The 14,503-nt window shown below is 35.4% G+C and overlaps 1 protein-coding gene across 6 annotated transcripts in view; it reads left to right on the top strand.

The window, feature by feature from the left end:
• DPP6 (dipeptidyl peptidase like 6) overlaps nt 1-14,503 on the top strand; it is a 1,195,887-nt gene that overhangs the window by 999,360 nt on the left and 182,024 nt on the right. For all 6 annotated transcript variants that reach the window (XR_012482250.1, XM_074267390.1, XM_074267388.1 and 3 more), the window contains one exon: nt 13,876-14,030. Coding sequence is in view for 5 of the 6 variants with exons in the window: in XM_074267390.1 (XP_074123491.1) it covers nt 13,876-14,030 (155 nt within the window). In the remaining variant the exon portion in view is untranslated. The remainder of the gene's footprint in view (nt 1-13,875; nt 14,031-14,503) is intronic.

The raw sequence follows: 14,503 nt of genomic DNA, 5'->3' as shown, positions 1-14,503 counted from the left end.
TGGATTTAATTGTAACAGAGTATTTAAGAGGTCAGAGTCACACCTAAAGGAGGACTGGAAGAGACTTGAAGACAGAGACCTTTGTGGTGGCTAGCCTGTCCTCCTTCACTTCTCCACTGAGACCAAGGCTCATCTGAAAATCCCTTAGAAAGCTAGACTGTACCCAGGCAGAGATAATAAAGACTTCCATTATTCTTGTGGTAATTATTCTGCTGAAAACAAGGCTGGTCCTGAGACCTCCAGAAAGCTAACCAGAACATTACATGGTGTGAACAATATTATTGACACTATGTGAGAGGTGAGACAACTAAGACCTAAAGTGATGAAATTATTTTCTTAAAGCCTCAAGTGTTTTTTTTCATTTGCTTTTTATGATAAACACTCAATAAACACAGGCTTTACAATACAGAGAGCAGACAAAAAAAAGATAGTGTGCTAAAACATGAGCTTCTATTACATATAAAATTTGTTTTGAAAATATCTGTTTAATTGTTTTTGGTTTTTCTTTTTTAATTTTATTGATGCTCTCTTCTTCCTTTTTTAAAATAATCAGTCAAACAAAACAAACTAGAACATTAGCTTTGATCAAAATGTATATTTCTTAGCAACAACAACAATAATGACAAATTTTTTATAGTATTTTAAGGTTTCCAAAGTGTTTGGTCTGTTTAGAGACTCAGCTTAAATCCCATCAATCCTTCTGTCCAGTTGTTAGTGCCTCCCCTTTGATGTTGCCTTCCATTTACTCTATATATAGATCTAGTAGGTATATAGTTAATTTGCATGTTGTATTCCCCCTTAAAATGTGAGCTTCTATAGGGGAGGGAGATATTTTTACCTTCCTTAATCTCTAGGGCTTGACATAGCTCAGATACATAATAAGTGCTTGATGAATACTTAATGATTGACTGACCTTCTATATATAATCTCACTTACATATATATATATACATATATATATATGTGTGTGTATATATATGTATATATATATATATATGTCTTATTATCCTCTTCTACTATTTCCCACCAAGAGGCTTGTTTCATAATTCTTCTGAAGTGAGAATTGGTCACTGTGTTGAGCAAAGTTTCAAAGAATTTCAGGCAAAAATGTACCATCAGATTTATACTACTATAAGATTAGTGCTTTTTCCACTATATTCTACTGACAGGTCATTTTAATAACAGGGATTTTAGGTCATTGACCACTTTTCTCATATCCTTACCAGTTTAGATGCCAGTTTTTCTGTAAATAAAGGATACTAGAATTGAGACATAGAGCCTTAGGATTCATAAAATAAAGTTCTCCATTAACTAAAAAAAAAAATTTCTGGAGTTAACGGCCTTGAAGAATGGCCTTTTTCCTTGTCCCCAGCCTTGCCTTCCTAACTTGATGAATCACTAGCAGCAGGTCCCACTTCATCTTAGCCACTGAGCATTTAAACTTGAGCCAGTGGGAAGAATTATTTCATTACCTCCTTCCTCACCTGGCAAGGTCAGCTGCATTCCTGAGCAGAGCAAGAGAGGTTTTATAAGAATTTTCCTAAATATCTTCCCCACTGCGACCTTTTGTGGGCTGAAATTCTTCCTCTACAGATTTGTTCTTAGAGGACATTAAAACTTTTTCTCTATTAAAATCAGGGTGACTAAATATGAAAATAGCTGATCTTAAAGTGAGGAAGGCTTGAGTTGAAGTCCAGCTTATGACATATTGGCTTTGGGACTCTGGGCAGATATTTAACCTCTCAATATTCTCTACACAGCTTTCTAATTGTAGAGAAGGTGCCATCCTATTTTTGGTAGGGCCCAGGAATATCCTATATCAATGAATTCACAAATACACTTAATCCTTATGATATGCTAGAAATCTGTAGAACATTCTTAGCAGTCGAGTGTGAATTAACTAATTGGGGCAGTAGGCAAGTACATGGCACAGTGAATGGAGCTCTGGGCCTGGCATTAGGATACTTGAGTTCAAATATGGTCTCACATTCTTTATAATTCTCTGACCCTGGAGAAGGCATCATCCTCCATTGGATTGTTTCTTCTCCTATGAAATGAGCATAATAAGTGCTGTGACAGATGAACAGCAACAATATAATTAGAGTACCTACCTCCCAAGATTGTTATGAGGATCAAATGAGATAATATTTGTAAAGCATTTAGCAAAATATCTGGTGCATGATAGGTGTTTGCTCCCTTCCTCCCATCAGATTCTTTTCAACCATAACTAAATGATAGCAGGTTTTGATAATGAAGAAGCAGAAAATTCCACAGAGAACTGTACTTTTTATTGATGGGAAGGAGCAGCTAAAGATAAATTTTGTATTCTTCATAAGTTAACTTGTAATATCCAGCCCTGGAAGCCTGACATTGCCTCCCTTTACTTTGTTCTCCAAATAAAAGGTCTGTTTTTTTTTCTTTTTATTTTGAGTATAATGGAGATCGGTTTGAGACGAGATTCATTCTGAAATTATTACAGTCCTTTTAAAAATAACTTTAATTACACTGTGATAGCCACATTCATATTCCCAGATCATAAACAACTCTCAGCACGTTAATGATAATCGACATTGATCCTTTTCAGGAAGCAAGGAGAACATGTCATTTTCCTTTTCCCTGAGCATTTGGACCAATAAAACGATCAATAATGCATTTACCCTTGTTGGTAAAGCAAATTTAAGAAAAATCTTAGATTTCTTCTGGCAGTGAACCCACTTCCATGGGCTGGAGGATATACAATATGCGGTAACATATGGCCCTCATTTTCATGGAACTTATGCTTCAATAGCATAGATAAGATATAAGTATAATATTAATGCATTATACTACATTCTAAGTACATTAGGTTAATGCACAGTATTACATAAATGCATTAGAATGCTTTAAAACTGTGTTGTTTGAGGTCTAATGACCAGAAAATATCTCCATGGAGAACATCACCTTAACTTGACCATCATCATTTTTTGAGGCTGCTCCATTTACTGATGAATTATCCTTATTCTAGCCTTTCCACCATTGCTCTTCCTTCTTCCTGAAATATTCTTTCTCCTTCCTCTCAACCTAGACAAATCCTATTTGTTCTTTAAGATCCATTTAAAGGGCAAACATGCAACCTTCCTGGATAATCCTATGACCAGCCAAAACTGTCCTTTTTCCTTTCTAACTTCTGATAGCGCTTATTGTGCCCTATGTTCTATGTGTTGGCATGTGACTATATTTAACTTGATGCTTAATTAGGTACAGCATTATATGGGTCCTTAATTTTTATGTATTATATGAACATAGCTGGTCCTGGAAAAGATTGTAAACTAATTGACTTGCCAAGAAAGTCTTTGTCCCTTTCTTCCAGGTCCTTTCTCTTCTTCCTTGGTGATATCTACCCTTCCTTTCCATGTCCTGTCACCAAAAATATTTAGTTTCTGTTTTCAGCAAGGCCTTCCACCTTGCCAAAGTGATAAAACTCAAGATTTAATCTTCTCAAATGTATTTCACATTCTTGCGATGTTTTGAAAATGAAAGAATATTTTTACTGAAATTAATTAATTATTAAAGGTAAAATTCCTTTGAGATGAAAGAAATTTTTGTGCCTTCTAAATGCCTTTTAAAAAACTTCTTATTCAAAAAGTGAAGACTTGTAACTAGATTGTAAGATCTTTCTGGGCAGGAACAAATATCCTACTTGGCACTTAGCACCATCCCACTCACAAGTGTTCATCAGATTGATCTGGATTTAATGAAATCTTCTGGAAAGGAAGAAAGTTTCTTGATGTTGGGTTCATGGCATGCCAGTTGGATGAATGTTCGGTGGTAGACAATAGTGTTCATACCTCCAGTGATCTTATAAACAGCTCTTCTTATCACACTCTTATCCATTAAATATCTAAATTTGTGCTCATTTCTGAAAAGCTTTTGTCTATCAGTAGGAGGTTTTAAAAGCATGGCAAGTCTCTATTTTAGTGTTAACTGGGCAGGTGGTCCTAAATTGCTGAATCTTCAAAGCCCTAGAAAACATAAATTGATATCCTTTCTGCAAATCATTGAATAATAAATTGATAGAACTGGATGGAACTTTTAGGAAATCTTAGTTTTACAGAGAAAGGAACTGAGACCCAGGGATGTGAAACTGCTTTCCTGAGCTCATCTATCCATTTAGTGCAAAAACAAACGAAACAAAACAAAACAAAAAAAAAAAAAAAAAAAAAAAAAAAAAAACCTCTGACTCCCAATATAATGCTATCTATCCTAAAATTAAATAAGTAGTAGCAAATGAAATTTCTAGAGTACACTATTTTTATCCAGCATTTTAATCTATTTTTTTTTCATACCCCCCCAATCCCAACTTGAGCTCCTCTCATCTTTAGCATATTGCATTGCTTCAGAGCAATTTGTACCCTCCAGCTCATTGCTTATCTAATTTTTGCACACATTTGATTATCACTTGATTATCTTCCCAGACGAGGATCCACTCATTCTTTAAATGCCTTCTCCATATCAGTGTGGCAATTTAGAGTCTAGAGACAAATGTAGAATGTGAAGGGAATTTGTGAGAGAGTTTTGCTTAAGTAAAATGAGGTTGCCAGACTGGGAAGGGAGGGAGAGAGGAAAGAAAGGAGAGAAGGAGAGAAAAAGATATTTCCAATGCATACTTAAATATATATATATATATGTATATATATATATACATATATATATATATACACATATATATATCCACATATACAGCACACATAATGTATTTTCATGCACTTGATGCCTATCTTATAAACTCTTTTACTGCAGAATCAAATGAATAGGGGAGTATTAGAATGCTTTCAATAAAGTCTCCCCCACTTAAATGCACCATTCATGTTAGGATGCATTAGAAGCAGGATCTGCAATACTAGTAGGTGTCTCATAGCTAGCTACAATCTTGTCAGGGATTTAAGCTTAAATCGTTGGTCCACTAAGCAAAATTTTGGCAAGAGATTCTCCCTGAATTTAGTTTCCTTATTGTGCCCCAGTGACATGATGAAGCAGACAAAGCAACTGGCCCAGAGTCAGACCTCATCTTCCTGAATTCAAATCCATCCTAAGATACTTACTAGCTGTGTGAGACCCTTGGAATTAGGAATCTTTTTGCCACTTATTAGAGATTCCATTTTCTCCTAGTCCATCCTGATAGTCTCTCCTCCCTGCCTTTCCCAAAAATAATTAACTTGTAGCAGGAAATAATTTAAGTCCTAGAGAGAATAAATCTTCTCTACTTATGTATGTATAAATCAACACATTCTTACCAAGTTTGTTTACTAGCTATTTATTTATCAGCTATGTCACAGTGAACTTCTTTTTGACAACTTTGTTTTTGACAACAACCTCTTGTCTTTGGCAATATCTTTATGTTTTTTCGAGCTTTGGGAAGTATATAATCAGGAGTTATATCTGTCCCTACTTCTTTATATTTACATATCAGATCAAGGCCAAAAGTTTTATATTAACAAATAATTAGCTTCAAATATTGGTATTAAAAAAAAAAAAACAAAGTATAATTAACAAGTTTAGTAATTGTTTGTCCCTGCTGTGGGAGGCAGTCTGGTAGATATAAGGACTCTGACCTGTTCTGGCAAATCAATGATCTTATCAGTGATGTAGGGAACTCTTAAGACCTTTATAACTCTTTAAGATATGTATTGGAAGATAGCGTTTCCCCAGCCAGATGTTCCCAGGACCAATGAAATCACAGGACCAAACCAATCAGTTATTATTTTCTCATTGATATGAGAACTCTCCAAGATCACAGATTATGACTAGAACATGTCTTTTCATGTTTAAGAAAAGCAAAAAGATGTAGTTGAAAGAGAGTTGAACTCAGAACTGAAAGGACCTGGATTCAAGTCACATCTAGGATACATTCAGATTATGTGGCAAGTCATTTGATATTTCAGGAATACAAAGTTCTCTCTAAAAGTTGTCATGCACTTGATTCCTATCTTGTAAACTCTTTTAGTTTGGTCAAAGAAAACTGATAAAATCAAAAGTCTCTTCTGCCTTTCCCTTATCCTCGACATCATGTCCAGATATTGAGTCTTAGGGTTATGGCATACTGTTGTTGTTAAGTCATTTTAATCATAACTAACTCTTTGTGAACTCATTTTGTGTTTTCTTGGCAAAGTTATTGGAGTGTTTTGCCATTTCCTTCTCCACCTCATTTTACACATGGGGAAACTGAGGCAGATTAAGTATCTGAGGGTGGGTTTGAACTCAAGTCCTCCTGACTCCAGACTTGGCATTCTATTCATTGAATCACCTAGCTGCCCCTATAACATATTATTAGAGAAAAAACTGTCCTTTTGATGAAATATTCCAAGCCAGTGGTTTTCAAAGTATGGTCCACAGTCCTAGGATTCTCCAGGACCCTTCCATGAGTCACTGAGGTTAAAGCTCTGCTTGTAATAATCACATTTTCTCTATAAGTGACAATTTTTAGGAGTACTTAAATCCTTGAAAAATCAAATGGCTTGCCCAAGATCATATCGTTTGTATGTAGCTTAGATTTCACTTGAATCCGGGTCTTTTTAGTTCTCAGTGCAACTCTATTTCAACTATAATATACTGCTTCTCTCAAAGATGAGAGAACGTCGTCTAGCTTATAATCTGTGATCTTGAAAGGAATCCTCATACCAATGAGAAAATAATAGCTTATATTTACATAAGGATAGTGCTGGTCCTGTGATTTCACTCGTCCTCTGGTTCACTGGGAACATCTATGGATGGGGAAAATCCATCGTCCAATGCAGATTTTAAAGTGTCACAAAGGTTAAGATCTTAAGTGTTCCCTAGAGCATTGATAGGTTCATTGACTTGCCAGTACAGGTCAGAAGCTGTTATATTTATCAGGCTGCCTCCCATGGCAGAGACAAACCGTTACTAAATTCGTTAATTGTGCTTTGTTTTTTATATCTATACTTGAAGCAATTACCTATTAAAATATTCCCCTTTCCAACTACATAGCTTTATGAAGTGAGATTTTTTTCATATACTTCAACCAAAGCAATGTATTCAACAGATTAAATGTGAAAGCAAATAAAAGACTCTTGCTGTTTTCTATTAAGCAGATGCTAAGGAGATCTGCATAAATATGTAAAATAATACCATTCTTCTCAGGAAATGTTTTATTTTGGAAAATATTTTTCCATAAAAGTATCATTTTTATTCATGGTAATAGCTTGTATTCTTATTTTAGATAAATTAATAATTTAAAAATGAGTTTTATTTTTGAATGTAGTAAATGTATCTGGATATAGCTTTTAGGGTCCTGAATTATGAGCATTGGGAATTTGAAGACCATTGCATGAGAGTATGTCTGCCCATGCATTTTCATATTGGAAAATAATAACTATGTAATGACGAAATGTTTATAAAGCATTTACCTTGTAACAATCATGTAAAAATAGTTAAAGCAGGTATTATTGTCCCCATTTCACAATCAAGAAGAGTAACAGACAGAAGTTACTTGACTTCCTTGAACTCCAGAGGCTGATCATGCTTTCAGATGCTTAGGCTCTCTGAATCAGAATTTTTTCACCATTTAGTGATGCTGTTGCTATTTCAGAGAAAGAAAAAAAGTATTGTGTCTAGGTGGCTCAACTTGCCCAGGATGAAAGAATCTAGAATATGACTTTCAGACAGTAGGCTCCTGTTGGATAAATGATTATCTTTATATGATCTAAATCAGTGATGATCCCTGGCCTGGTTTTTTTTTTCCTATCTCAGAAGACTTTGTCTTTTCTTCTATAGAGACTTTCTATTCTCCAAATTATTTTTTCAATTAGCTATATTGATGCCTCCTACTGAAAAACTCCTTTAAGTTTTCTGGTTCAATATGAGACTTGGCCTTTTAGGTTATATGAAGTTGAGTGAAAAGCAGCCTTTTATCTCTGAAACCTCCAATAAAGGTTTGAGGTGTGTATCCTCAGTAATAAAACCCACAAGTAAAAGCTGTATTGGAATTGGGTCACTACAGCCCAAGTGAAGAGAAGAGTTAATGTCAATTATATAGATAGTTTAGGCCAAAGGGTTACATTTGAATGGTACATACTGTAAGAGAAGATCATTAGGAAATACCTTTTAGAACAACTATTATGTCTTTGGACCAGTTATTTAAAAGGGTTTTAATGAGTTTCCACTGCATACAGTGCTTTGGTGTAGTATGTATTACTAGTATTACACTGTATTAAAACCCATTCTTGACATAAGTGACCTATTTCCTTCTATTCTCCTGCCCAGCTGTGGGATTTAAGGTGTAACCAACTTAATCAGCACATCTAGAAAGCATTTTTTTTAAGTCATAACTTTTCCTTCTTCCACACTCTGTCCTTTAGTTAATTAACCATTTAGTCAATCAACAAGCATTTACTAAGCACATGCTATGAAAATGCCAGGCACAGGGATAAATAAAGGGGATACAAACAATAGCAAAAACCAATCCATATTCTCAAGAAGTTTGCAGTATAATGGGGCCCCATCATACATATAACTGTGTATAAACAAGATATACATAGGCCAAATTAGAGATAATCACAGAGGGGAAAGACTAGCATTAGGCTTGTTGCAAAGAGTGGAATTTTAGCTGAGATTTAAAGCAACCCAGAAAAATCAGAAGAAGGAGACAAAGGAAGAGAACTTCAGGCATGGGAGATAGCTCACAAAAATGCCTGGAGTTAGGAGAAGACATATTTGGTATGAAGAATAGCAAGGAGACCAGTGTCCCTGGATCACAAGCATGCAGAAGGGAATAGGAAGAGAGTAGATTATGAAAGGCTTTAAAATCAGTACTCAATAATCATTCAACATTTATTAAGTGACTCCTGTGTGCCAGACTCCTGTGTGCTAAGCAATGGGAATTCAAAAAGAAGCAAAAGATAGTCCCTGACCTCAAGGAGTTAATGGGGAGTCTACTAAGGAGTCAGCCAGTAAATTAATATGTACAAAAAAAAAAAGAAATATATATACAGGAAAAATAGGAAATAATTATCAGAGGGAAGACAATATAATTGGGAAGGGTTTAGAAAAACTATCTGAAGGAAGGAAGGAAGGAAGGAAGGAAGGAAGGAAGGAAGGAAGGAAGGAAGGAAGGAAGGAAGGAAGGAGGAGAAGAAGAGAGGGAAGAAAGAAGGAAATATGATCAAACCAAATCCCACACCAATCTAATTTTTGCAAATGAAGAAAACCAAAGCAGAGTGGTGAAGGGACTTTCCGAACTTCATACAGGTAGTAAGTGGCAGATGTGGGATTTGCACTTGAGTTCTATAACTGAGTTCTTATACACTTTCTGCAAATGTAGTTTCATGTTTTTCATGCATTTGGCTAGATTGGCCCTTTGGCATCCTTTCAGCTATGCAGCAGCCAGATTTGATAAGTAGGCAAACATATGAAATTTGCTCCTTTAAAATTCTATGATTAAAAAAATGGGGAAAAAGTCCAACTACTTCCATAAGGCTGACACTACACTAACATACCTTTCTGTCTCTTCAAAAGAAAATATGACAGCACTTAATAGCAAATAGCCCTATGTTCCTCCTCAACTCTAAGATGGCTCTACACTGATAGGGTAGATATAGGTGAGGGAAAGAAATGTCCTCAGGTTTTCCCAACTTAATTACTTTTCCAAGAATGGCAAAATGTTCTTTTATGTTCCAAGGTGAAGGTTCAGGCAATTAAATTTGTCTAAAGAAATGGATTTTCTCCCTACAAAACTCTGCTCTAAAACTCCACTTGGCGTTCCACATTCAAGCAAACTGCCTCATTAAGCCAGAGATTCTGGAGAAAATGTTTGCAGAATAAAGACATCCGTAATTAATGCTAAAATGTCAAGAATTCGTTTACTCGGTCCCTTTTTTCTCCTTAGTTTCTTACACTTAATTATCTCTTTAATGAGCTGCTAATATAAGAAAAAGGAGGGGGAAAAAAACCTAACCACTGCAGAAGGAACAGTGTGTTAAAGAACCATCATTTAGAAAAATAGCTAAGGTTAGTCCAGCTTTGTTTGGCTTAAGAGTCTAGCATCTAAAAATGTCGATTATTTATTTGTCACCACTGTGACTGAGATGGTCTCCTCGGTGAACTGTTAGATCTTTGACTTCAGTTCAAATAAAACATGCCTTCAACGTAATAAGCAAATGTCATCTATGATCCTGAAGAACTGTTCTTCTGGGTAAAGGTTCAAGCTCTCTTTTCAATGTTGCTATGGCATACTTAATCAGCATGAAGATATAGGCTGATATATGATGATGAAACCACAGATTAATCAATTGGAGGTCTCAGGAGCTATCCTTAGGCCCCTGACTTCAGAAAGTCAGAGATCAGAAAGATCTGAAGCAAACTGAAAGCAGTAGCATCATCAGGAATCCAAGAAGTTTAATTCTCATTACCAATGCAGATCATTGACTGTCAAGTGAAGGAGACTCATTTGAGAATAGGAACTGTTCATGTTTTGTCTTGGAAGGCTTAGCACAAAAGTAGGTGCTTAAATATCTCTGTTGATTGATTAATATGATGGTTGATCTGGATAGACCCAGAGAAGGTCTGCAGAAAAAGAGACTTCTTGGGAATAAAATGGGTGTGTAGTCAGGAAAACTAGCATAATAATACTTTTTTTTGGCAGCTAGGTGGTACAGCGAATAGACTGCTGAGCCTGGAACCAACTGTGTGACCCTGGACAAATCACTTAATCCTTTTTGCCTCAATTTCCTCATCTGTCAAATGAACTGGAGAAAGAAATGGCAAATTATTCTACTATTTCTGCCAAGAAAAGCCCAAATGAGGTCATGGAAAATTGGACAAAATGGAAACGACTCAAGAACAAAAATGCTTTAAGGTTTGCAAAACACTTTACAAATATCCTCCCAAATGGGGTCAAGAAGAATAAGACACAATTGAAAATGACAGAGTCTATGATACTTTTAGGTAACCTACCTGATATTATTGTTGTATGATTCAAATGAGATAATATACATGAATATTCTTGAAAATTCAAAGCATCTTATATATTTTAGTTATTATTTTCTAAATAAGGGTTCTTAACCTGGAGCTCATGTTTTTGTTTTAATGTTGTAACACCTGCTTCAATATAATTAGTCTTCTTTATAATCCTATGTTATTTAATTTTGTGCTTTAAAAAAAGCTATTCTGAGCTTCCAAAGTGACCTGTGACACACACAACAATATAAAAACCCTGTGGCAAATGAAACCCCAGGAAGTGAAAAATCTAGAACAGAGATCTCACCTGATTGCTGGCTAAATGCAGTCCTTACTCTTCATAAGTGAATCCATAAATAGATTAAAATGTAATTAAGAAATATTTAACAAAATAAATGAAAATACAATAAAACATAGATAATGTTAATATGTAGTTTTCTATGTCAATATGTAACCCACAAAGATTCTTCTATGTGGCTTAGTGGCCTTATTTCTATTTGAATTTGGTCCACTTGTAGAATCTCAATTGAGGGTTGAAGGGTCTTTAGAAAAGTCTGTTTTTATGCAACATGGCCTGGAATATAGTTTGACCCTCTGTAGCCTTGGGGATTGTCTTGTCTTCCCTCTGTGCTTGAGTGAGATGGTCCTGAGCTTACAATAGAACTCTTGTTTTTGTTTAGTTGTTTCCACTCTTGCCTGACTCTTTATGACCCCATTTGAGGTTTTCTTTTTGAAGATACTAAAACGATTTGCCATTTTCTTCTTCAGCTCATTTTACAGATGAGGAAACTGAAGCAAATAGGGTTAAATGACTTTCCCAAAGTCACTCAGTTAGCAAGGCTCATTTGATTAGTTGTGAATCAGGTTTTTTCATTAACTTCTTTGTGGCAGTCCATCATTTCAAATTCCTATTCTGGATTTTCATGTGATGGATATGAATTAATGTCCTTTGAAAACTACTCTAAGATGCATTTTTGTTGGATATTGGAATGTGATTTTTTTTAACATACTTCTCTATTCATCCCATTTTTCCCCTTCACTTCCTTTCCTTGAATGCTGTTCACTTCTAGCTATCACTCAAGCAAACTTTCAGTTAACATTTCATTTTAGCCCTGAAGTGCCATCAGGATGGAGCAGAATCATCAGCAAATTTCATTGCATTGCAAATGGTGACTATTTTTTCCAGGTTACCATCTACTGGAATCTCTATTATTCACTGTAGTAAGAAAATGGGTTAGAATTATTAACTCCTTTCATTTTCATTTTCAATGCACCTCATTTCCAAACTTGAATGTGAAGTCACTTTCCCAGCCATCTATAGATATAGAGAAATTGCAGATCTTCTTTTTCCTTATTTATATTTTTTCTCCATTTTCCTTTCTTCCTCCTACAATCTATCTACCTTTTCCTTTGATCATCACTATCGAAAATCTGTTTGGAAAGCAAATTAGTCACTGTAAATGATTTTAATCTTGCAATAATCAGACATATATGGTGGATGCTCATTCATTCTGTATTCCAAAAGCTTTATTAGATTACTATTCTTTCTTACTATTAACAATAATAATATCTAGCATTTTTATATTTCTAATGTTTGCAAAGTATTGTGTATCTCATTTGATTCTAAGTTTGAAAACATCATGTAGCTAGTAAGTGTCTGAGATTCGGATCAGGTCTTCCTGATGCACAGGGTCACATAGGCAGGATTTGGACTCAGGACTTGCTGACACCAAATGTAACTCTCTGTCCATATGCATGCATGCAACATGGTACTGCAGATTATATGCCCTTTATTTTAAGGCATGCATACAACCATATTTTCTCTTCAAGGTGAGCCAGAAATATAGTTTCCCCAACTAATTTATAAGCTTCATAAGAGTATAGTAGAACATAACCCCTACAGGTGTCCCTCCAATAGTGCTTTTGCAGTAACTCAATAAATGTTCCACTGTATGGAACATGAGATTGAATGTGGAATGATAAAAAGAACATATAGTTTAGTTTGGTGTCAGAGGCCCTGACCTCACATCCAGATACAGCTTCATACATGATCTAAGAGCTGTCACCATCCAAAAATCAACTTTTCAAATCATTCCTGATAGTTGATTTTTTTAATGATCAGTTAGAGATTAGGAGTTTGATATCTTCTGAAAGAATGGAAGCCTCTTGAGAGGCAATTATAACAGTTTATCTTTGTCTCCTCCACATTTAATATGATGCCTACTGTGTAGTAGATATTTAATAAAAGTTTGAATTAAACAAAGTTTTCCTAATCTATGATTATCATCACATTCTTATTGGATACCCATGAAATGGATGAAAACATATAAGACATTTATATCACAAAGCATTGTACTAAGTAAGTACCTTTCAATTATTATCTCACAACTACATGAGATAGTATTTTAACCCTTTTTTACACATGAGGAAACTGAGGCAAGCAGGAGTTAGACAACTTATCCAGCATTTCCCAATTGAGCAAGTATCTGAAACTGGATTTGAACTTGGGTCTTCCTAATTCCAGGAGCACCTCCATAACACCATGGATAGAGAGTGCTACGTCTGGAGTCAGAAAGACTCATCTTTCTGAATGCAGATCAGCCTCAGACACTTACTGGCTATGTATCTTTGAGCATGTCACTTACCCCTGTTTGTCTCAGTTTTCTCATCTGTTAAATGAGCTAGAGAAAGAAATGTCAAGTCTCTCCAGTACATTTTCCACTAAAGTCACAAAGAGTAGAACCTGACTGAAAAACAATTGAACTTACTCACTCCAGGTCCAACACTCTGCCCTCTGTGCTACCTAGAAGTGGAGGTAATGGTTTTTCTTGGACATCATCCCATTTGTAATGGAATTTAACTGATTTCTATTCCATCTGTTTCCTATTCATTCACCTTTCTCCATTTTCTTTTCTTTTCCCAGAGGAGATTTTAAAGACTCACATTGCTCACTGGTGGTCTCCAGACGGGACTAGGTTAGCCTATGCCACAATCAATGATTCCCGAGTGCCCATCATGGAACTGCCCACCTACACTGGCACTATCTACCCCACTGTTAAGCCTTATCATTATCCCAAGGTAAGAGAAATGGCACTCGACTTTTCCTTTTGCTGAACTGATTGCTTGCATTATTCATAGGTCTTTCCACTTTCAGCTGACTCAGATGTGGAGATGTACTAATCAGAGATGCTTATGAGCATTACAGTAAACAGAGAAAAGATTAATTATTTCTCATTAAATTGCCATCTTTGTTTAGTTAAATTTGATGGTTGGTAAATTTACCTTTTGTGTTTGCCTAAGCTGGAGTTAGTCATTTAACTAAATTTTAGAACAGAATTTAAAAAAAAAAATCTTGCTTTCCCTCAGTTGGTGACTATATCTGCCTCCCACCCTCATTCTTTTTCCCTCCTTCACTCATGAATCATAGAATATTTATAGGATTTGGAGCTGAAAGGGGCCATGGAGATCATCTAGCCCAGTCTCCTTATTTTACATATGAAAAACTGAGGCACCGAGAATTTAAATAACTTAATCCAAGTCATACAGCAAAG

Source organism: Sminthopsis crassicaudata, chromosome 5 (assembly GCF_048593235.1).
Source record: "Sminthopsis crassicaudata isolate SCR6 chromosome 5, ASM4859323v1, whole genome shotgun sequence".
NCBI classification, from domain to species: domain Eukaryota; kingdom Metazoa; phylum Chordata; class Mammalia; order Dasyuromorphia; family Dasyuridae; genus Sminthopsis; species Sminthopsis crassicaudata.
Note: the sequence above shows the minus strand (reverse complement) of the source record. Positions and strands in the feature narration are given on the sequence as shown.